The sequence below is a fragment of the Alternaria burnsii genome (assembly GCF_013036055.1).
Source record: "Alternaria burnsii strain CBS107.38 chromosome Unknown 693, whole genome shotgun sequence".
NCBI classification, from domain to species: domain Eukaryota; kingdom Fungi; phylum Ascomycota; class Dothideomycetes; order Pleosporales; family Pleosporaceae; genus Alternaria; species Alternaria burnsii.
In genome coordinates, this window is record NW_024066117.1 from 903,846 (window position 1) to 928,197 (window position 24,352).

Below are 24,352 nucleotides of genomic sequence, written 5' to 3' on the forward strand. Positions count from 1 at the left end.
CTTCCGATTCTGATCCATCAAAGGTCCTCTCATGGAAGTATTCCCCAACCCAAGCTGGAGGATATCTGGTTGCTATTGAGGTCTCTAAGCTTTTCGAGTGTACTAGATTCCCGTGTCCTGTATCGTTACCCAGATAACCTGAATTGTTTCTGTTCTGGAGCTTGAGGTTGAGTCCGAGCCCGGTAGGCAGTTGTCAAGGCACAAACACTCACCAGCCTCTTTTCCGGTCAACTAAAACCGAAAATCGTGCGCTGGGCTCACAAAAATAGAGAAGAGAAAATTTACCTAGGTAGACGTGGTAGCCAAGCAATTGAAACGACCATTCTAACTGAACGCTACCCAGGTACCTAGGTACAGCTGTGAAACCAGACTGAGGTTTATCCGCTAGATAATGTCTTAGCCAAGGTTGCTTGAAGAATGCTTCCGTTCTCTTGAATGATACTTGATGTTTCGCGTAGATTGCCGACATGCGCAGCCTGAATCCTGCGGTTGTGGTGTGTGGCGTTTGCTGGTGCGCTGGCATGCACACCATGCATAAAGGCCTGGAGGCGCCCATTTGGCTGATGGCTACCTGAGTACTACCTACTCCCCAAACATGAAATATGTCAACGATCATGGTGAGCCTCTCTTTCTTTCAGCCGATCAACCGAATGAATGAACTGACGTTGGCATGCACTTTGCAATCGTCTGTGACCGAGCCAACTGGACTGCCTTTTTGGCAGGTCCGACATACCTAGGTAGCCTCACTCCTGCAACACCTGTCAGAAAGAACGCCTTCAACAGCCTCCGTGGCGATCTGAAGACCTAGACGTGTCGCACTATGGAAGGCGCTTTCCGGGGGCCCTTAAATGAGGACGATTCGAGTAACCCTACCTAGGCAAACCCAGCCCGAGCGAGGTTGAATGATCATGCATACACTATTGGAGAGTACTGCAAGTGCTATAATCGAGCCCTCCATGCAAGGATGACGCAACACCTTTCTTCACCGGTTAGTATCTCCATGGCAGTTTTCGGACGCCACATTGCAGCAGGGTGACAGATGACGTATTACAGAGCCTTGATCAGTCTCATAGACATGTAACGAAGCCGTCCAGATGCTTACGGCTTCAAAAGGCTGGAGCCAAGACATGCATCTTTCACGAGAATCTTAGTACCTTTGTATACCTAGGTCATTCTCGTTTCTCCCAGTCAAAAGAATTCTTTTGTCACAAGTCATAGGGTTTCTAGCCTGCACGATATTTACTTTTTCAGGTACAGATCTCGATCATTCGCCAACAAATACAACTATAGAAACCCGCAAAGTATCATAAACAGTATAGTTTGGTCGTTCGGTACGTTTACGTACGCATCGTATACCGTACTGGCTGGTCAATATTATGAATGTTATATAGTCACTACAGTTGCCGGAAGCATTGTGCCCTTCTTGTGGTCATGTGAGCCGTCGTGCCTCTTGGTTGACAAAGAGTTCAAGTGAACTAGTCAATCGCAGGCTGAGTCTGACCAAACTACATAGCCCCAATCCTCTCGCCCTTTAAGGCTGAATGACGTGTAAAAAGTTGCCCTATATAACAGCGAATAAGAACTGAAGACGTGGTCGTCTTCAATGTGCTCTATCAGCCTTGAGACTTCTGGAGACGTTAAATTTGCATCGATTATTTTTACAACCGCCGCTGAACAATCTACCATTCCTCGAATCCACTCGAGGCACCATCAAGTTCACTGTGTATACCGCCTTCGATCGTGTAATCTTTCATAGTGTGTACTGCAAACTAGCGAATCCAGGGGTTGGAACTCGAAAACTCGACATGATTCGGTTGGCGAGCCAGGCATGCAAAAACCTCAGTCGAGATCAGTCCGATGAGAACCAAGCGGGGAATCTTTACTTGAGGAAGTGGAATCCGACATTCGCAACACGTAACCGCAACTTACACGACCAGTCGTTTGCGAAGATCCTCGAGCAATGTCACGTGGAGAGAGACGTCTTGGATGCATTTTTGCAAGATTTTGAGAGCTCTGTACCGTCTCAGGAATTCGAGGTGCAGCGAGCGCGGCATTTCCTGCGACAAGAATTATCTGAAGGATCGGCTCATCAAAATTCCATACGGGCTTGGGTAGAGTCTCGCAAAGAATCGACAGAGCAATCCAAATCACGACCCAAGTGGCTTACTTGTGATGAACTCACGGAGTATCTTACGAAGCACGTAGGTCGAACAGTCTTTCCATCTCCAGGTTCCGAAGAATGCTAACACCTCTAAGTCTGCGCGGGGAAATGACAAGCTAGATTCTATTCGACGTTTGATGTGAGCATTTGACACATTGGTGGCAATAGGAAATTTGCGTTACCGTGATAGACTAGTAGTTGACTTACGTTACAGATACATACCCAGCTTCGATAAACGCTTTCTGACCGCTGTTGTCACCACGGCATCTTGGAGAGAAGTGTTAGCCCTGAGGACAGTATTGTATCGACACGTTGCTCGCGAACCAAGGATAGAAGCCATAATACCGGTATGTGATCGTGTCTGAGCTCCATATACTCGGTTTTTTTATGACGACGTACAGGTCGATGGATTCTTGACGTTCAACTTGTTATTCAGCGCTACTTATCTCAAGTTGAGGCAGAAATCATCGCAGTACACTCGACCACATCTTTCCGACACCCGAGACAAACAATTTGAGACCGACCTTAGCTTCTTGAATATCGGTTGTGAGGACAGCAGGGGGGCTGCTCTCTTTGTTATTCGAGTTGCGCACACAACCGTCTCCATATCTGGATGCGACCAGTTTGATTGGACAGGATATGCATTTTCCGACCACAGTCCAAACGATCCCGAATACGAGGACATCATCGTTCATAAAGAAGATGAAGAAGAAGACGAGATTGATGATGGTCGAGAAGAGGGTAGTGAGAAGGGGGAGGCTGATCTTGATATGTTGGACGATGATCGTTTCGCTTCAGACGGATTGATACTCCATCCAGATATAAGCCCAGTCATCTGGGACCCGCGAAGATATTTCTTACGTGTTGTAGCTATACGGGTTGAGATAATAGTGCAGGAATACGTTTACATGATCGACATGCTTGAGGATGGCATTGAACACTGGGTAATCTACCTTGATCAGTTCTATTGTTGCATGGATTTAATGTACTTGACAGAAGAAGCACATCATCTATACCACCTTCGAAGTTCATCAGAAACAAGATCAGTCTACGCGTAATCGACAATCACTCAAGGATACTTTCGTCCTGAAAGAACTTCTACAGGAGCTTCGCGTACGTTTGTCGATCACAGCAGCTGCGTGGGATGACTTCAGCGCTCCCGATGGGCACATGAATTTCTTCTCCGACATCACCGACAGAGATGCCCAAATTGCGCTGCACACGCTCCGAGAATCATTCGGGAGGTTGAAACGCTTGGAACGGAAGCTCGGCATTCTCGATGGACACCGTGTGGAGTCAACAGATGTGGTGAGTCTGCTTGAGGCACGTAGAGTTCTCTATTGCTAATAAAAAAGCTTACACAACGTATGGTGATTGAAAGCAATGAGCTTAACCTCCAAAACCACAGACTCAGCAATCAAACCCACAGCCTCAATCTTCTTACAAGTAAACTCAGTGAACAGACAATAAGAATAGCACTCGAGAGTCAATCAATCGCCAAGGAAACAAGCCGCACGACTCGTGCCAATGCCCAGGTAGGATTTTCAGACTTCAAGTTCCATTGACTTACTTACGAGCGTTTTAGTTACTCTTTATCTCGACACCCTTCGCCTTCGTACTCCAGTATTTTTGTGGCGAACAGAACTTTTTCTCGATAGAACGAACTCCCAAAGCTTTCGTTCTATGTCTTTTCGTGATGCTACTTGTATTTCCGACCATCAACTTCGGCATTGAGTGGCTCAATCAGCACAGGAAACACCTACAGCACAAAATCCTTATGCGTCTGGGCCGAAACCAGCCAATCGAAGTTGCAAACGTGGTCGAGCAAACCCTGGATTCTGACCGTCCGAGCAACGCTTGAGACTCGAGATCGCGGAAAATGGGTTTGCTAGAGTCAGTGGTGCTACGCGTTCGAGTGGCTATGCTGAATGATCATGTCGCACCGAAGGGCCAAATCATTTGGATGATTCATGTTGAAAGCGGTTCTTCTGCCATTCAAGGTTAGCTCGTCTTTCCGTGTTGAGGAAAAGACTTCGGGATGTAAGCGAAAGTGTTCCAATAGCAGCATTCTGAGGTACCTACTGAATTGATTGAATACCTGATATAGTGGCATCGATAGGTATAATTGTTTCGTCAGTGCGTATGCAAGGTCATCCCTATCTACAACGATCGTCAACCTAGTAGCGACCCGCGTCAATGCCCAGGCGGCTTTGTCCCTCGCCACCCGTGCGCCTATCATTTTATCGACCCGTCTCTACATGGGTTTTGCAATGCATACTCAGCCGTGTCACTAAGTATAGCCCTACCATTACGCAGCTATGTGGAATCATCAACATGCGCATCGAACTCACGCTTTGGGTGCATCGATGCGGTCTGACGCGTCCTGCGATTCGCCTTGATATCCGACATACGTCACCACGCGCCCAGACATCTCCTAATGCTTTGGTGGACAATCAATGGACGTCGGACACTTGTCCACTTCGATTCTCGGTATTTCTCCATGGAGCTGCGCGCCGAACTGCTAGCGAGCAGGCGTCCGCTGATAGATTCTCCCGGCACAGTGGGAGAACTGCGCAAACTAACGCTAGACGCTGTGACCCAGTAGCGAACTCCAGGCTCTGCGCCAAATCTCACCATTTCTCACCGTCAATGCCTTGTACGCTGAAGTATTCACGCACTTGTTTTCGCCATGTTCCATGTAAGCACAATCATCCGACGGAGTAGGCGTCTTCAGTAGGTAGCAAAAATGCCGACGCATTCAGGTATCAAGCTTCTGCCATTGGCCTCGTATAGCACAGCGATCATATCCTTGGGCTCATCGATGAAAGCAAACGTATCCTCCGGATATCACCTTAACGACCAATCGCTACATCTTGCAATACCGGTGTCACTTCCACTTAATTCCGACTATACATATGGAACATACACGAACCGGATTAGCAAACATAAAATCGGCCACGATCACAGTCACAAGATCGAAGGCAAACAATGGCCTCGCGTTTTCCAAAACTCGTGTGGCTTTCGAGATTGATTTTCTGCTGGTTCTAACAAGACGATGGGGTTACGGAAGAAGTAGACAAAAGATGACATCTGCGATGCCAACACAGGCGGCCTGATGATTGAGGGCAATATCTCAGATATCTGTTCTGAAGGCATCCATAACTTGATTCTCTGGTTGCAAGCACGGGCAGTAGAACACTACTGCTTATAAGAGAAGGATGCGTCATTAATTATGCGCTGGTTCAGAACTTAATTCTTAGTTGATGACTAGGAGATTTTCTGCCCAGAAAGAGCAGAATTCGCCCGACAAGCTTGAGTGTAGGAAAATATACATCGTAGGCCGTGGCGGTTAGGTGCGGAACAACCAGAAAGTAATTGGTGTTTTGTTCCTCATCACCGAGAAAAAGGTGAGCGGGTCAGCAAGATTTTGGGATTACTAATAGTCTGACCTCAGCTGAGAAGACTGTTAAGGAGTTGGGTCCATGCGGCGATGGCCTCAGTGAAACACAATCGCTTTCTGAGGGCTTCCAAGCGTGCCCCAAAAAACACATCAGACTATGCAATGACGACAAACCACGAGAATTCTACGAGAACACTACGAGAAAGTCAGTAATGCTTCATGCAGAGAACGGGAAGATGCCGCGAAAACTAGCCACAGTATATGTATAGATGTGGAGATTCGTACAACGACTGTGGTCGATGGATAAAGGTATTTCCTAACGAATATGCAGCTATTTCATTTTGGTGAAGCCACCCGCATTGGTGCTGCGATGTTTTGGAACTGAAAAGAAAACATCCGCCATTACTCACCATCGAGGATCGTCTGTGATGTCCACTGTCTTGTGTTTTGTTTGAGGATCCTGGATTTACTCTTCAAGCATACCGGAGCCTCTACATGGGTACTCGGGACGGCAACGGCTCGGGAAACATCACCGTTCAGGGTCATTTGTGGCCATGATAGGTAGATTCGTCCCGTGCCAGAGCTTCAGTAGGTGCTTGGAATCCTCCGCCACAGTGAGATTGGCGGTGTAAGGTTCGTCACTACTGCGCACAAAACGTCCGAGAAAAGCAAGGGCCTACGCAAAGCCTTTAACAGGGAATGGATCTGACCAGGGAAAGTGCTGGGATCTTCGGTATGTATAGGTTCTTACCCCTAGCCATATATGCGGTAACAACGTACGAAAACGCATCTCAATATGTAGATGCTCTGCTCTGACTCCGCCTTATAGCGCGGCTACGCTGGCGAGAGGAGCTAATGTGCCTTGATGTCAATATGCATAACGCCACCACAAGGGTACCTAGATATCAACATTTATTGTCGAGCCACGACGCAACTTATCCCGCACAGTAACCGATATCAGAGAAGGATGCAGTGTGCGAACGCCATGATACAAAGGGCTTGCAAGCCTTGATGTTCTACAATTAGATGACTTCATAAAGCTAGACGAGATTCGCGACGTGCTAGTAACCTACAAACACCTCATAACATTCATTTGTGCTTCAGTCTTCTTCAGTTGACAGCGCATGCATGTTTGCTACTTCGGTCCGAAAGCTAAGTCTACCAGATGCGAAGTCGTCCTACAAATTCCAGACGTATGCCATCGGTCGAGAGTCACCTTCGATTAGAACACATTTTTAAACCAATTAGAGCTTACCTGCAACCGGCACGCAAATTCCTGAGAAATGAAAAGGTCCCCTTCGCCTACAGCATTTAGAAAGCAATTGCTGACTAGAATACGGTTAGAAAAGCTCACCGAATACTATTGCAGATAGCTGACGAATGAAACATCTAGAGCGACAGAATTACCCCATCGTACTTGCGTATGAGAATACTCGTCACATAAGGAACCCGAACTCACCCATCCAGGCCAAGAAGCGCCACGTCTATATCTGGCAGTGTGCAAGTCTATCTTTCTAACTGCCAAGAATATTAGATCTAACCGTATCTTTTCAGTGCCACTGTGGCGCCTCTTCTATTCCTATATCGAGCGCTGGATGCCCAAGTTGTGGATATGGAAGATGTGCCTACTGCACGACTACACGAGTTCAGGTGCGGCCTCATATGCCACTTATGAGATTATCCTTCAGATATCATCACAGGAAGTATCCATACGGAGCATGGGTACATTGCCCAGCAGAAGAGGCGGAGCATGATTCGATCGACTGCCACGTTGTGCGATAGAAGCGAGATGCGGATAGTGATTCATGAAGAAAAAAGCCAAAGCTATCGTCTATTCTTGTCTCCCATGATCGTATACTTTGGTAAACCACAACCTCTTCTTTGTACCCATAAGTCGCTCCCCCAGTCCTACCTCGCTCAACCTCATGCTGGCTACCCAAATCATCCTATGTCCTGCAGGCCCATATGGCCATCACTGAACTGGTCTCTAGTCTGCTCCCTGTTCTAACTCTTACAAGTCAGAATCCATAATTGACATATTCGCAACATCCTGAGGTCGGAACTCGTTCTTCGAACACTGCAGGCGAACGGATACTGAGATATTCAAAAGCACAATAGGTTCACATATTGTAGGAGAACTCAGTATTCATCTTTATGTGTCGTTACAATAAGCTTTGCTGGAAGTTGAAAACGCTAACGCATCTTTACTAATTAGGAAAGTCCCTGAAATCTTCACGTCGACGTAGTGGCTAGACTATAACCTTTGGCGAAGGCACAACCAATCATGGAAGACGACCCTTGAACCAATATCTTGCATGAGGGGCAACAATATAGTGTGTCAGCCTCGAAGCCCGACATCGGCTACCTAGGAACTCATTTGCATGTTCCGTGCCGACCAGGGAGGTATCGGCTTGGTAAGGAATTTCGGTCCATCAGTTACATGGGCTAATACTGACCATACAGTCACGAGCGGCTTCCTTTCGGGAAGCGGAAGGAGTGCATACTGGGTTGTCACGACTGCGTATCGGATATACGCAATGCCGAGCCTTGCAGGTGGCGTATTATCCCAGAAGTCTTTATCTGGCAACCCGACGCCCTCTCTCTGCACGTCAGACGGACAGATCTCGCTGCCCAACCTCTGCATGACGATAGTGTAGTATGTAAAATCCTTCATTCATGGCAGTTCCAATATCGCAACTAACTGGGGCTGTTGGCTATGGACTCTTTTGCGCGCCACTAATAGTACTGCAAGCCTCCGACACCCTATGAGAATGCAGCTATGGAGGCGCAAGTAAAACAAGGCAAACGAGGCCTTCCCGTCAACCTTGTGACCATGGTATCACAAACGCTAGCATACGTGTACGAATGGTAAGACGCGCATTCTGGACACAACATTGGGACAAGAATAACGTTTCCGTCTCTTGTTGGCTGGGCATATACGATACGAAACGACTCTGCATTGAACATTCCAGCACTCGATCTGCTAGTGTTGATAACCGGGTTGACTGAGCCGTATATGAGGAGCAGATCGACCTGGTTTATTCAAGTCCGGGTGGACGATTCCTCGACCTCCTGGATACATCTAAGCCTTTTTGATCTTATCAAAAGGTGTCTTATCAACATGCACCAGCATATGGATACAGCATCATCGTACTCGAGATATTTCAATTGTATATTACGGTTTTGATAGAACACGTTCCGCGAGGTACGTTCTGAACAGCGTTTTGTTCGTCATTACGTTTATCTACCAATTTAGGAAAGAATGGAGATTGCAGTTACGATCCAGCTTCTTCGCAAGAAATTCTCCTATATTCGAAGCTCTGGAGCTGGCTGTTTCAGTCTGAGCTGACTTGTCATGTAGTTTCCTATGGCTCACATTGGGGATTCCATACTTAGTCCAGGCTCTCGGCGGCTTAGCAGACAATGGCCACAGATATTCAGTCATGACCGAAGGCCACAAGAACTCTATCCGTGGATGAAATCGTTGGGCGAACTCCTGACCCCGCACCATGGGATCAAACTCTTTATGCAGCATTATGATGACGATAGAATATCTCCATTCGTGGAGGCTGTATTAGAATACTGTAAGGGTGTTGAAGAAAAGGATTTTAATGACACGGGAAAAATGAGCGTAGGCGAGGCGTGGCTCGACGACAGGACAGCTCCGCTTGTTTCAACAAATATGGGGCAAAATGTGCATAACACTACAAGTAACCCGACAACTCCGAACACGGCACATATGCGACACTTGGATGTTATTCTCTCCCATGGTAGCATCGAATGTGATATCACAGATGCCCACGAAAGACATCCCCTCATCTCAACACAGAGCACTACGTGTGAAGCTAGGGAGTACGAGGAGCGTTTGACAGCAAGAGATTTAAGGCGTCATCTTCGTGAAAGACGTTTCAACCATGAGCATATGAAGGACGCAGACCGGCGACTTATACACGTCACGAATCCATCTCCATGCCACATGCTCACCTTGACTGAAACGGCGACCGAGCACCAAGCTCCAGCACTCCGAGATCTCTTAGGAAAGTTCGTCACATTCCAAACGTCCATGGAAGTCAGAGTTTCCTTCGAAGGGTACCGTATCTACCAGCTCAGAAACCACTTTCCCTACTTCGCATTTCAAGATACAAAACCAGAGGTCTCGCACAAACCCGGAGGTGAGAAGTCGAACCGAAACACATGGACGGACCTTTCTTTCCTTGAACCAACGGACGAACCGAATACGTGTGGTATGTATCAAGCGCAATCATCGTTCACTGTCTCCGGTTCTGATAACACTCGTTGGATCGCATACAACCTCGAAGATACCAGTTTCAACTCAGACCGTGGGATCGGCGATGATGAACGCGATGAGTACCAACGTAGGGATCAGATATCCATGGGCAAATTCGATGCGAACATGCCTTTCACTGATGCTCGGGAGTACTACCTGGCCATCAGTTTGGTCAAAGCGAAGCACGCCCAAAATGAGATCCAGAGGGTGATCGGGCGAGTGGAGGCTTCGTTCAGAAACCATATAACGTGCCGCCCGTTTTCTACTGCATCTCCAGCCGAGCAGTCTGCCATAATGAAGTGGAACGAGCCCATGCTGGAGCTTCTGACTATGTTGATCAAAGATCTTGGGGAGAAGGTCCACTGCTGGGATAGCTTCAAGGAAAGCGACATCGATTATTTCGACGACCCAAATGCGACGCTACCATCCCAGGTTATCGAACATATCGAGCGCTTGAAAATCGAGCTAGACGATGTGTATAGGGAGTTGAGGACCTTTGGAAAGAAGCTATCCTATTTTCGAAATTCATGCAAAGAGCTTGCTTGTCAACTGCAGTACCGCCTTAGCTTGGAAGGCGGAAACAACAGCAATTTCACCATTCTTATTATATCTCCTGTAGTCGTTGCCTCTAGTGTCTTTGCTATCGACACCTCCGTGTTTCCTTTTGAACGAAATGTCCTCTCTTTCCTTCTATTCGTCTTCGCTGTCGGTTCTTTGTTGTGGTTACTATTACGCTTGAAAGGAGGCTGGCTTCATCGGCAGGGATGGTGGGAGAAGCTATCGCGAAGAGCCCGGACATTAAGGAGGCGTCGGGATAGTAGTATCGTCAATGTGAATGAGGGCGAGCCAAGTGTGCTGCGACGAAGGAATACGCATGCGGACTTTTCGAGGGATCGAGGATAGAAGGATGCAGTGTCGCTAGCGTGTTTTTGGAGATCTGCGAAGCGCGCATGTTGATAATGATAAGATGACGTCATGCCGTAGCCCTTCTTGTCAACTCTACCCAGCTTGTCATACTGTTCTATCTGTCAATCTGCCTTGTCTGCCCCTGTTCAGGCTGCCGTGTGCACTGGTGACCTTATAACACGATGTTAAAGCGGCACGGTCATAATAACGAGGGGGCAAGTGTAGGGGGCCTCGGTGGCCTAACCCCAGAATCTACACGGATATCGGATGTCTAGACGACGTTGTATGGTGGCTCGGCAGTATTGTTGCTTGGCTAACATCATAACTACCGTATGCAGTCTGCAACAGTCCTTGTGCGCCTCGCAATTAGCCAGAATTACAACACGAGAGCGTTTGGTGATAAAATAAGGCCAAAGGATGGATCGGTCCAGCAGCTAATAGGTACTGGCTGTGGGTCTCAAAGCTCATAAGCTGCCAGACCACGGCATCTACTCAATTGCCAGTCCAGTATAGTATCTTCGTAATTGCAGAAGCCTTCCTGAATCTCCCCCACAAGTTCATATATCGCGATATGTTCTTTCAAGCCTCACTACTATTCACAACCTTCCTTTCCTCCGCGTCAGCACAATACGCCCTCAACAGCAGTGTCGGCTCATGTGGAGATGTACATTGCCCTCCCGACGACACTCCTGTAGGAGCAGAATGCAATGTGACCGACAAAACCTATGAAGCAATCGGGCTACGATCGTTCTCCACAGCTATTACAAATGACAACAACAATCTGACATGGACCCTCGCTACACACCACAACCAAACCCACCCCGTCGAGACTGCACTCACGGAGAAGAGCTTTTATCTCGGCACCCCTCCTTCACTCGAACTTGATAGTGAGGATCTACCGTATCGAGGCTGTGCCATTTTCTTATATGACAATCCTGTTGGGCGGAACAACTCTTGGGACTGCGAGAAGGTTGTCGGCGCGACGTGCATATCGTCGTTGTTAACCCAGGTTAACACGCTACTGGGACTATCTGCCAATGAAACAGAGATGACGGAAGAGAGCTGTCTTCGCGTGCAAAGAGGACTGAATGAAACGTTCCCTGACGAGTGTTCCGAGGTGACGAATTCTACTTCATGGCCTGGAATATCTGCAATACGTACGTATTCGGCCTTCTAGTCGACATCTGCAGGTAATCGTGAGCTGACATTCTTCAGCACTTACTGGCAAGGACGCGCCTACACCACCGGATTCTGCAAGCAACGCCAGCTCGAACTGTCACCCGACTCTTCCCAAGTCTAACGACCTCAGTTACGCTTTTGGTTATAATGCAAGTGGTCTGGGTGCCGGTACTGACATCGTTATCACCACATTTTGGTCACCAGATGGGAATATTGAGGGCGCTGTGAGTGGTACAGACTCACAGCTCATGTGCCTATGGATAAACCCATTGACAGACCGGTCGGTGGCTACTAATGTCGGTAGTGGTGAGGACGATGAGGGTGCTGCAATTCGTCCATCTTTCAGCATGGTTGGTGTTCTCATCTGCATGGGCCTAGGTTTTTTCCAATTTATGTAGATGGCTTGAGTGGCCATGCGCGATGTTCCAGGCATGATAATGGGTTTTATATCTCGATCATGGAACACTATTAGAGGACACTGGGAGATCAATCAACAAGCACATTGAGAATGCAAGAAAGCAAACAGCTTGCACATGAGATGAAGAAGTTTGGCAACTAGGTTTCATAACTTCATATATTGAATGTTATGCTGGTCCCTTTGCTATCCCAAAGTTTATAACGGCGACTATTACGTCTATCCGTGATCGGTTGCTTCGTGGACTTAGTTAATCTTCTTGAGCTCGACCTCGCTGTTCTAGAGTCAGCATTTGAACCCAGACACATACATCACAACGCGAAAACTTACAAGATGAGGTCCGAGTTAGGGGGGATCAAGCCGGGGAACTCCCTAGAAGAACATTAGTGCTTGCGCGCAAAGAAGAAGCTCTATCCAAACTTACTGGGAGCCGTAAGCGAAGTCGCTGCTGATGTCGAGCTTAGCCTTCTCGCCGAGCTTCATCTGAACGACACCCTCATCCCAGCCTTTGATGACGCGACCAACACCGATGGGGGTCTGGAAGGGACCACGGCCGGTGGTGCTGTCGAACTGCTTGCCCTTGTCACCGGTGCTAGTCTTGAGCCAGCCAGTGTACTCCATGGTGACCTTGTCGCCCTTCTGTGGGGAGGGGCCGTTGCCCTCTGAGAGGATGGTCTTTTGGACACCCATGATGCGTGCGGTTGTAGAAAAGGCTCGGGTTGTTGCGCGTTGAACGGTAGAAGGGGTAAGGAAGCTTCTCATTGATTGTAGTGAGAGAGGTGAGTGGAAGATGGAAGGAAGCTTTGGACGGAAAGAAGGAAGGCAGCTAGAAGGGCCCTTGGAGGGGTAGCTTTAGTGGGGTGGTGGGGTGCAGATCGTCAGCACACAGCCTCATGCTACTGCAAGGGCAAGGTAACCAGGGCAAGTACGACAAGCACGACCAATGAATCAAGCACGTCAGGACTTGGAGGTGGGCTGATTGCTTGTCTGGGGAAATTGCGTGATCTTGTGTACGTCAGGGTGTTTTGAAGCTTGAATTCGCGCTTACCGCGGTAACAGATGGAGGTCTCTGGAAAAGCGATAGCTTCAGATACACATGTATAGCTTGAAAGGCTTTGAGCTGGGCAGTGTATGATGATAGCGTAGATGTTCTGCTCGAATCGTCGCATTGAGTCAGCACAGGCAATGACTTTTAATCGTTCAGCTGGAGACTTTCTAACGACTCATTGACCTCTGTGTCCAACAGACCAGTGACCCAATTTATCCCAATATATTACAGTGAATACAAGCATGTATCAAACGCCGTGCTTATGCAGAGAGGAGATGTTGTACATTTGCTCACCACGAGCGTTATTCACACCACTCAGCCAAACCACGACTTGTTCCTCTTTGCTTCTCTCCTCGCTTCTTGCTATACAATCGTTAGCGTTCGTCCCATAGCGATGATACGGCGCGTTGTATGGGCAGGAGGGAATGGTCGTGTTCGTGCTGGGCCAGTCGGGGATGGGCGGGACATACCCATTGCTCTTTGCAATCTCGATATGCCCTGGTCAAACACATTAGCAAAACTCTTCTAGATTATCTTTCCATTCCCTATGTAATATCCCCACGAACACCTCGACTTCCTGATTCTTGAACTTGCTACGGGCGCTGCACTCACTGGAAGAAATCCGAGCACATAGCTCTCTCTCCTCCATTCCTCTTCAAACACTTTATGCTCCTGTCCGCGGCTTCCTGACAAGGGTCGTAGTATTCACTGTATGCCTTGCTATACCGATTTATCAGTGCGCGTCCTGTGTAGCAGACATTTGCGACGCGGATGTCATGGTGGCGTACTTGTCGAATTTACTAGCTTTGGAGCCAGTCCATTGGTCGGCTTTCGAAGGAGTTGGGTTTTCGGACATTTTGAAGGATTCGAATTAAGGTACTAAGAAAGATGGCTCGGGTTGCGCGATGGTGTGTAACTGTAGGACGGTTTTGCGATGGCGCATAAGTTGCGATGAGAGAGTTGATGATGCGCCGATGAGGTGCGTTATCGATAACAACGGCAGTCGGAAGAGTTGGAGATGAGCACTTTCCCGACAAACTACCAGTCTCCCTGCATTTTCGTATTCCAGGCACAAAATCTACATTTCCGCTGAATATCCGATCCATGTAGGTTTGCGATTACTGACTTTCTTCATTCATCAGAGTCTACAGAAGGACTAAAGGCGCTTTCTTCACAATGCCACCAGATCCAGTCATGATTACTCGTTACCCTACGATTCATCTTCGAGACCCAGGCGGGAAGCATTAAGCAGTAATCATTCTATCAGTATTGACCAACCCGTCCGACTCTGTCGCCTCTTCATCGAGTGTGGGGGCGGGAAGACTACTACGGGAGCTAGGCCGGGGAGTCCCACAAAAACTGCGACGTGGGAAGTGTACGTTGAAGAGGCTATTCGAATCATTCGAATATCACTAGACTTCTTATCAGGGATTGCTGACATGCTGTTGATTGTCTATGCACCCAAGCTGTCATTCGATCCTGCGTCTAGGCTACATCCGTAATCCTGGACATAGCGAACAACCCTAAGCTGACATAGTATAGCCGCAGTTCGCTTGTCACCCACAGAATACGAATCGTGTAATGTGTCAGATGATAGAACTGCTGAAGCAGGAAGCTTGTAGTCATCGTGGCTTCGGATACCGGCAATATGATATTGAAAGGATCCATGGGACGTGTTGGCAACCGGAGCAACAGATGATATAGTCCCTATGATGCTGCTTCTTGGTCTCTAGCCAATGTGTCTTGCAAGATGTATCTCTCCGTCCTGAGTACTTTGTGTGCATTTATTCTAGTGGCGTCGGCACAGGACTCTCCTTTGACGACTCCCACTCTCCTGCCGTTCTACATTGCATTTCCCCTCGCTTCTTCTGGCGATTACATTACATCCTACACCAACGACAAATTCTGGAAACATGAATACCGCAACTACCACGTTTCAGTCATTTCCGCTCGTGGCGACTACGTGTACTATGTCATCGATTGCCGACCTAATTTAGACCATCCGTCTTGCACGGAACCTTGGGCTTGTCCACAGTCAGTGGTCTGCGCCGAAGAAATTGTTGAAGCGGGTAGAATGACTGCCACGCAAAAAGGATTAGGGAGGCTTGATTTCTCGTTCCGCTGGGACGAATGCAGCAAGACCACCGTTGGACAGTCGAGTCAGACTTGTGCGCGATACGAGTATCGATGCAGCAGCAGTACCGCTGTTGATCAGACTACGCGGCCTTGCGCTAAGTATGAGAACACAAGGTGGACCTGGGACGAGGTTCAGGATGGGACTAGTTATCTGGAGATGTCGAGCTTAGGGCATTTGAGCAGTGCGGCCAAGATGCTTGTCACAATTGGTTACGGAGGGGCCGACAAAGTGCCAGCCATAAGTAGGCATTCTCTCTGGGTGACTCGATGCTTAGACGTCATATTGGCCAATCGCTAACGCACATACCACAGTGTTGATCAGTATGCTGAATGAAGCGGAAGCGATGATAAGCGGGACATTGACGGCCAGTTCAACGGCGCATGGTGATGCAGCGCCCAAAGCTACAGGCCGTGTAGGAAGAGAGGCTCTGTTCGGTGCGGCAGGAGCGCTGGGTGCAGCCGTGTTTGGATTGTAAGTATGCTGGGTTGGAGATTGATGAGAAAAAAGGTTTCAAAAGAAAGGTGTGGAGAAATGGTTGAACGGAGCCATGGGAGCAATTGTGACAGGAATGTGAAAGGTCGCGTGGCCCACGTCATTGGCGGGTCAGGCTCGCAATAGAAAGACTAGATCCAATCAGACAGTAGCCTGCATGGGGGAGATGAATAGTCGTAGAGATGGTTGGCGCTGGACAGCAATGATATGCCCATTGCTGGCGCTAAGGAGGGGAGTGAGAGACGATTGTGAACGGCTGCTGCGGCAAACGGGTCGGAGGGCAAGGGCAGCAGCGACCGAGCGCCAACATGCTTAGGCTAGTCGACCCGCTGTTGCATGCATAACCACTGCCAACGATAGTCTTTCTTCTCTACAAGGGCAAGTCCCATGTGAGCAGATGCTCCGTCTATCAACCCCCAGCTGCACCTCGCCGTGAGAGAGAGAAACGAGAGAGCCGCCGCCCGCCATGGAGAATCGAGCGTCGCCAACCCCGCCCACCGCTCGCCCCAAGAATTCCGCCTCGTCCATCGCATCCTCGTCCAACACGACTTCACATAGCGCTGCTGGCTCCCAGACACAAGGCATGCCTTCAAATTCACGGGCCGGGCGCGGAGCCACCCCGACTGCCACCCGGTCGGCCTCCAAACTCATCGACCAGGACAAGCCGACACGGGCGGCAAGCAAGGACAGCCTCAAGCAGAAGATGCTGAGCAAGAAGGACGAGCCCACACAGCCGAGCAGGGCAGACGAAGTACGGGCCGCTGTTTTTTGGTCGGTATATAGACCTCTTCGCTAACGTGCCGCAGCAACTCAAGGCGCTCAAGTCCGAGTTTGACAGCCTCCGCTCCCATCTCACATGCAAGATCTGTGACCGCTTGCTCTACCAGCCCTACACCATATCGTGTGGGCACACCTACTGCTATACAGTAAGATGCGCACCTTGCCGCTGCACCTGTCACCCACTAACAAGCCCAGTGTCTCTGCACATGGTTCGTCGCCAACAAGGCCCGCAAGACATGTCCCGACTGCCGCATCGTCGTCAAGGACCTACCGGCCCCCGCCTATGTGGTGAGTCAGCCTGCATACAACCCCAGCGAGAACATCTAACACAGCCGGCCAGATACGTGACATGACAAGCGTCTTCATCGCACGAGCCGAACTACTACCCACGGGCGAGAGCATCGAAGACCACAAGAAGTGGCTGAAGGAAGAGGCCGACGCCGTGCAGTCAGACAAGGACAATACCGACCTCCGCGCTGGCGGTCTCTTCAAAGGCTGCTTCAGGCTATCGCATCACCAACGGGGACCATCACTGCAAGTCGTGCGCGATCAGGAAGATGGTGTTGACCGATGTCCGGTATGCACCTGGGAGTTGGAAGACGGCGGATGCACCCAGTGCGGGCTGATCTTCGACGAGACAGGCGAGGTCTCATGGGGTGACAGCTTCACTGGCTTCAGCGACATGGACGAAATGTCAGAGCACGATCAGGACGACCTCGACGCCGAGATGGACATGGAGGACCCAGACTACGACGGCTACGGAGATGGCATGGAGGATTGGGGTGCATACCCTCCCGACCAAAACTCCTTCATGATGCGACGGTTCTTGGAGGCTGGCATACCACCCAACGCAGCGGCCTTTGCAAGACGACGTCCAATCACGCACAGCGAAGCCGGCAGCCGACGCTCCTACTCACAAAGCATAGTCTCAGACCTGTACGGTGACGAAATGGACACGGTCGAGGAAGAAGATGAAGACGGCCTGGATGAGGATTCCTCCATGAACGACTTTATTGACGACGAGGTCGTACCTGCATCGAGTTCACCCAGCGCTGCGTCGTCCACTCCCGGTCCTGTTCCTCAACAACCCAACAACAGAGCGCGTGCACAAGCCCGAGCGCGTCGCATAGTCGAGTCTGAATCGTCTTCAAACCGCTCTAGTACCGTTGAGGAAGAAGACGAAGACGAGGAAGATGAAGGACCGATCCGCAGGGGAGTAAGGAATCCTGCCCAGACTCGCGTTCTACATCGAGCAAATGGGTCAAGATCCTCTCGTGAGACAGCTTCAACCACGTCCACCGACGTCTCCAACGAGGAGCTCGACGAAGACACCCAGGCGCTATTGCGAGAGGAGGGATGGGAGTTGCAACGCGACTACGACGACGAGATGGGAGAAGAGGATGAAGATGACAGCGATGGAGGAAGGACGACCGTTGGGTGGGAACCGCTTGCGAACTCAAATGACAGAAGCCGAATGGGCGGTTCTCTAACACCTACTGCAGATCGTCCTCGGCCTAGTGCCCCCATACGCCCGCCCTCCAGAACCGGCAACGTTCGCACCTTGAATACCTCGCGTGGTCTTCGCCGAAGATCCTCTATCCTCTCCACCTCGACAGCCCACTACGAAGATGGAGAAGCGGACGACGATGACTCTGATCAGGAAGGCGACATCGAACTCGCCATGAACGCCCTGCGGACGCGCCGCTCACAAGCTCATCTGCGAAATAATGCAGCCTTCTCAAATCCTGCTGCTCGCGTCAACAACCAAGGGCCCACTGCTGGGGACGGAACGAATGAGGCGGATACTGATGATAACTCGGACAACTCGCAAGGGCACAGGCGAAGGGCGCCGCGGATGCAACGTCGCGAGTACGATCCACGCATCAGTTGGATGTTCGCTGCTCATCAGGCGGCCCTACAGCAGCACCAGATGGCGGGCGCGTTGATAGACGTTGAGCCACGGGCTATCACACCACTGTCTCGCCCTCGCACAAGGAACAGGAACCGACCCAGTCCAGCGCAAGCCTACTCCCCCTTCATGCCCCCTGCGCGCATACGAACGCCGCTTATGGACAATACTTCTAACTACATAATGGATCCGCGGCTCCCAATATCCCCACCTCGACGAAGCGCCATGTCTCCGGGCTTACCAGCGATGGGAAGTGCCGGCAACATGAGCCGCTTCGATCGTGCCCCTTCTGTTAGTTCGAATAGCAATGCTTCTACCATATTGACTCCTGGCACTTCTACGACCTCTTCCCAAAATGGCATCGACACTATAGCGCAGACACAGGCAGCTGCAGCCATGGACATGATAGATCGTCCTCAGAGTCGTGTTGGCGCTCGTCCATCTTCGGCGAATAGCAGAAGGAACTCTGGCAATTTCAATGCGGCCAACGCATTTCCTCATGCTGCCATGGGCTTGCATGTCCAAGGCGCAGCTCTTCCGCCTTTCGCTGCACGTGGTAACCCTTGGGCTGCATTCGTGCAAGCACGCGGTGTCCGTAATCGCAACTCCCGTCAAGTTCTCCGTGACCAGTCCTCCGTAGCTACCTTGCGACCAGCAGGCTCTCGCGTTAATATCAGAGAAGCTGGCAACCCACCGCAAGGCATGAGACCCCAGCCCTCACGTCTCAATCTACGACCACAGCCGTCGCGGCGTCAGCTCGCTCCACAGGCATCTACACGAACCTTGCGCGCAGACGGGAATGGCAGACCGCCTCCATCGCCTACGCAAAACGTACAAGCTACTGTACAGCCGGCCGCTCGTCCTGTCGGATTGACTCCAGACGAGCGTAACCTCCGAGCTCGGGAACTTATTGAAACTAGAAGACAAGCACTTGGTCAGCGAGACACTAGCGTGCCAGCCCGTACCAACCCTTTCACCCAGGGCTTCCAGCGTCCGGCGAACCCTACCGGCTCTCCTCAAATGCAGCAGCCAACCACAGCGCAGCATGTGAGGAGTAATTCGAATGAGTCTATCAACTCTACCGGCACGGTTCAAGGCGCTCCAGCATCACCAGTACTCGGTCGACGCAGGAGCAATCGCAACATGCTTAACAGCACACCACCTGGTGTCCTCCCGCCGCAACAAGGAGCATATACCGCTCCTCCGATTGCGTACGCAAACAGCTACTACCGCCCACGACCAGGATCTTCATCTGGCTCTCCGGCGGCATACGAATCAACACTGACAAACAACACACGGGGCAGCCCTATGATGGCGGGCCCCCTTATCTAAAATGGTACTCTGCTGCCATGGACTTTTCTTTTTTTATCGTGTGTTATCGGTGTTTTGAACACGACACTCCTTTAGCTTTGAACGGGTTACAAATACTCGGTGTATGTGATTATGAGTGTATGTTTGTTTTCACAACTATTTTTAGCGGCATCAGAACTGGTTCAGCGAGCTTTTCATCAAGGCATTTACTGGCGTCATTCATTCGGGCACTATACCATGGCATTGAGCGATTGGGTCCTGGAAAGGCATCAACATGAGCGATGGATGGGAAAGGGGAAGAAATTATCTTAGTTTACTTGCATTTGGAATGATCAATGAGAGTTTCTGTGGCGCTGAATATGAAACTGCATGATGATGGAGATGTGAGCTCCGCTTGAAACATCTGTGTCGCATTTCTTGACAAGGTTACATACCTCATGTCTTCCTCTCATCATCCTATCCTTTTCTCACTTTCAGCTCGTCTTCGTCCTCATCCTCTTCACTCTCCTCCTTTTCATCTTGCTCCTTTTCGTTCGTCATTCCCTTCCTCTTGTCTTCGTCCTTCTCCATTTTCTCGTCTCTCTTGTGCTTTGCCTTGCCATCTTGGTGGCAAAGATGGAGCTGTTTCGTATCCTGATGTACGATCAGTCTTTCTAGAGGCTTATGGGCATGTTACAGGCATGTCAGTGGGCGAGTAAACAATGAAATTATTGTGTGAAGTTTAGAAAGACATAAGACGCCACAAGATGAATAGCACGTACAAGGAGGCAACGTGTTCAGCCATTCGAGATTGACACCTAGATGTAATAATCCCTTATTCCTGCCGGCTAGCCGTCTCCTTGCTTAGTACTTCCATCTTCGCCGTGAGCTCCTTTTCGATCTTGTCGATTCTCTCATTAACGCCAACGAATGCCTCATCCACCATATAGTGCAATCGTTCGAAGATCTCTTCTGGGGATTGACTACTAACAGCCTTCTTCGCATAGTCTTGCAGCACTCTCTGCATCTTCTCAGTTTCCATCTGCTTGACAACCTGACTGGAAACTCTGTCTCGTAGCTCTTGACTCTCTAGCACTTTTCCCACCTTAGTATGGATTGCGGCCTTGCTTTTGGTAGTAAGATCATGGATAGTAGAAGAAAAAGCTTTCGAAAAGGCAGCAGGTGCCAGTTGGGCTTCGATATCGATCACCTTGTTTCTTAGGTCGTTGATCTCCTGCGGAAGGTCTTTTGTGTTCACTTTCAAGATCTCGATTTCGGATTGCAGGCGCTGGAGAGGGAGCTCGATAACTTTAACAGCGGGCACTTGTTTTTCATCGACAGACTGGGAGTTTTCACTCGTACGATAAGATGTCTGGGTGTTTTGTTGTGAAGAAATAGGTGTGTTGAGTGCCATGATTGAGGAACAGTGCTAGAATGTGGAGACGATGGTCTTGTAACGACGTGCAATAGGTTTGCGATGAACTGGACAAGAGCTGCGCGTGGACTAAACGACAAATACACATGTCATCTTGTGGCCTATGATACTACATACCTGTCACCTATCCCAGCCACAAGTCCAACCATAGTCACAAGTTCACAAGCATGCTGTGAGCATGAATTCTTCTGTCATCACCTACTTCCTTTACAGCGCCGCATCTACGGGCTTCCATTTTCCAGCTCCGCTCTTCTCATTGGGCCTATCATCGCCATATTGTCAGTTGCGCGGAGTCAACGACAGATCGTGTGCTTACAACGAGAAGACAGATAAACAAACTACCACGATAGGCATGTATACCAGCAATACAGTGGAGCTAGACTGATTTCGCTCAGAGATACCGAATCTATCAGCCGACTCTGTCTCCATTAAACTGAAATGCTGATCATGGGATACGAAAGGTGTGAGAGAAGCAGCCATGTTTGAGGTTGACTAGCTATATACTCGCGCCCCCACCCATTCCTCTTAAGTCAATGAACCTATCTGGTGATGCACAGAGCGGTCACTATGATGGGAACAACGAACTTCTTTCCTGGCATAGCAACGTGAACGGTATCATACACTGAAAGCCTCTCGCATGCGATCGTTTCTCTGAGTGGACGTCTCCTCTTATCCTCGTGACAAAAAGCCTCCCACAAGAACCACACAATCTTCTCGCTAAATCAGATCGCCGACGACATCGATCAGACCTGATGCTTGTACTCGTATAACTCTTCAAGTGGCTGACCTTTCAGCAGCTTCATCTCTTGACGGTAAGCCTTTCTTACTTTCCCGAGTCTTCCCACTTCAGCCACCGATACTAGTTTATCTAACAGAGCAGTGTTCTTCTTAAAGAGAACCCTGTAGTTCTTGAACATGCCAGACATACGTGTCTGCAGCAGGTCCCTAGCTTCAACAGCTGCCTTCTTCTGCATCTTGATCTTTTCTTTCGACATGGAGTCTCTGCTGAGCTCGATGAGCTGTTCGCCGCGCTGACGGAAGCCCTGCTCTAGTTTTTCGACTTGGATGTGAAGTTCCTGGATGCGCTGTCGTGCTTCAAGAAGTTCTGTAGAGTCATCTTTTTCCAGCTCCATAACCTTCCTCGATAGGTTGACATTCTTTTCGATCAATTTGTTGTTGCGCTGCTTCAGTTTTTGTGTGAACTTCTTGTTTTTTCGCGCATTATCCTTCATACCTCCTTCAGAGTCGTTCATCTCCTTCTTGTAGAGCTCCTTTTGATTGCATATGTCCTGGGTCAAGGCGAAGATCTCGGCCCTCAAGTTATCGTGCCCTGCATTGAGTAGCTCAACATTGCGTGCAAGTGCGGCCTTCTCATCTGCCAGCTTCTTGTTTTGCTCTCGAAGTGTCTTGATTGCAATTCTGTAGGCTTCTTCTTGTCGCTCGGCCTTGTAAGTGCCTTGCTCATCTTTGAGTAGCTTGACCTTGCGCAAAAGTGCGGCATTCTCTTCGGCAAGTGTTGTGTTGTGTTCATGAAGTATCTGAATCTCCGCGCTGGCGCCTTCGTATTGTCTCTTGAGAACGACGTTTTCATCTGTGAGTAGCCGAACACATCGTCCAATTGTGGTTCTTTCTTCTGCAAGCTTCGTGTTGCTCTCGCGAAGAAGCTTAATTTCTGTTCTAGCGGATTCGTCTTGTCCCTCGGCCTTCACCTTCAGAATAGCTATCTGATCCTGGATGAGGGTTTCGTGCACTACGGGTGTCCCATGCTGCTGCTTCACTGCCGCTTCCAGGTCCAAGATGTACTTCTCCGTGCTCTCTTTCTCCTCCGTCAGAACTTTCTCGTGGGCCTCCAAGGCTTCTTTACCTAACGCTTGTTCCAAGGCTTTGCGTGTCTCAAACATGAACAACTTCTCCTCTTCTGTGTACGGCTGTTCCGATTGAGGCACTTTGGGGTGGGCAATAGAGGTGGTCGTCTGGGAGCTGTTGCTGTCGCGCTTCTGTTTGGTTGCTGGATCAGGCGAAACAGCCTGCGCTGGCATGCCGCTAGATTTTGCACGCTTCGTTAAGCTGGGGGAAACATCTTGTGCTGGGATGTCGTTGGGCTTTGCGCGCTTTGTTGGACGACCACCACCAGGTTTCGGAGTTTGTGGCTTCTCGACCGACCGAACGAAGATGATATCGTCCATGCTGTCTGAGACTACCTCGGTGACGTACTGTGCGTCCATCTGCTCGTACTAATATCAGTGTGTGTTGGGTAGGTGCAAGCGGCGCGCATACCGTATTTGTAAAAGTCACCGATTGTTGTGCTTCAGTGCTCGAGCCATGGGGCTAGAGGACCGACAGCTATTGTCTCCTACACTCGTGGTGAAGGTGAGTGAAGATTGCGGCTAGATCAGGCGGCGCGATGCGCTGACTTTGGTCATCAAAGACCTGGTGAAGGTGAGACGCATCGAAGTCGAACGTCAAAGGAGCACAATGCATCCCGAATTATAGAAGCGAACAAGATTCCAAACAAATTGTTAGTGAAGGCTACTTCCTGACAGACGAAATGCCCATATCAATGTAGAAAGCATCATCTTGTACTTGCTTATTACGCATTTCAAGCCTCGAAACCTCTGGCCTATACGTCATTGGCCACGACTTCCTTGCTCTTGTGCATCTCAGAGTCTACGAGAGAACACATCAAGAGTGAGAAGCTGTGTATGTAGAAAAGTTCGCATTTCGTTCTCGTCGCGTGGTAACATCGCGTCGCGCGACAAACCTGTCAAAACACATATTTCCCACCATATCTATCGTCAGATTTGAATCCATCAAACCTTCAGAGAGTATTTCAGAAGGTGTTGTCATGGGACCGATTAAGGTGAAGATGATAACAGTACAGGTAGGATGGTCGCTGTAGGTTGGTCCTTGCA

The 24,352-nt window shown here is 49.6% G+C and overlaps 6 protein-coding genes across 6 annotated transcripts; 3 read left to right on the forward strand and 3 right to left on the reverse strand.

Annotated features, from left to right (window-relative positions):
- Positions 1-1,805: 1,805 nt before the first annotated feature.
- On the forward strand, positions 1,806-12,332 carry GT037_007955 (uncharacterized protein; the record flags this gene model as incomplete). Its single annotated transcript, XM_038933002.1, has 11 exons — positions 1,806-2,201; positions 2,257-2,300; positions 2,376-2,508; positions 2,563-3,105; positions 3,158-3,469; positions 3,747-4,005; positions 5,616-5,766; positions 8,025-8,217; positions 8,923-10,554; positions 11,234-11,912; positions 11,971-12,332. 11 exons carry the CDS (start codon positions 1,806-1,808, stop codon positions 12,330-12,332), a joined length of 4,704 nt encoding a protein of 1,567 aa, XP_038784503.1.
- A 263-nt stretch (positions 12,333-12,595) lies between these two features.
- Positions 12,596-13,039, reverse strand: GT037_007956 (fk506-binding protein 1; the record flags this gene model as incomplete). The annotated part of the gene is made up of 3 exons (XM_038933003.1): positions 12,596-12,623; positions 12,680-12,721; positions 12,774-13,039. 3 exons carry the CDS (start codon positions 13,037-13,039, stop codon positions 12,596-12,598), a joined length of 336 nt encoding a protein of 111 aa, XP_038784504.1.
- A 673-nt stretch (positions 13,040-13,712) lies between these two features.
- GT037_007957 (uncharacterized protein) lies at positions 13,713-14,253 on the reverse strand (the record flags this gene model as incomplete). The annotated part of the gene is made up of 4 exons (XM_038933004.1): positions 13,713-13,760; positions 13,868-13,895; positions 14,010-14,117; positions 14,186-14,253. 4 exons carry the CDS (start codon positions 14,251-14,253, stop codon positions 13,713-13,715), a joined length of 252 nt encoding a protein of 83 aa, XP_038784505.1.
- Positions 14,254-15,147: 894 nt separating this feature from the next.
- On the forward strand, positions 15,148-16,009 carry GT037_007958 (uncharacterized protein; the record flags this gene model as incomplete). Its single annotated transcript, XM_038933005.1, has 2 exons — positions 15,148-15,775; positions 15,846-16,009. 2 exons carry the CDS (start codon positions 15,148-15,150, stop codon positions 16,007-16,009), a joined length of 792 nt encoding a protein of 263 aa, XP_038784506.1.
- Positions 16,010-16,492: 483 nt separating this feature from the next.
- On the forward strand, positions 16,493-20,047 carry GT037_007959 (uncharacterized protein; the record flags this gene model as incomplete). The annotated part of the gene is made up of 4 exons (XM_038933006.1): positions 16,493-16,777; positions 16,833-16,952; positions 17,002-17,094; positions 17,147-20,047. 4 exons carry the CDS (start codon positions 16,493-16,495, stop codon positions 20,045-20,047), a joined length of 3,399 nt encoding a protein of 1,132 aa, XP_038784507.1.
- Positions 20,048-20,482: 435 nt separating this feature from the next.
- Positions 20,483-23,626, reverse strand: GT037_007960 (uncharacterized protein; the record flags this gene model as incomplete). The annotated part of the gene is made up of 3 exons (XM_038933007.1): positions 20,483-20,659; positions 20,877-21,434; positions 22,190-23,626. The coding sequence occupies 3 exons, from the start codon at positions 23,624-23,626 to the stop codon at positions 20,483-20,485; spliced, it is 2,172 nt and encodes a 723-aa protein (XP_038784508.1).
- Between the last annotated feature and the right edge of the window lie 726 nt (positions 23,627-24,352).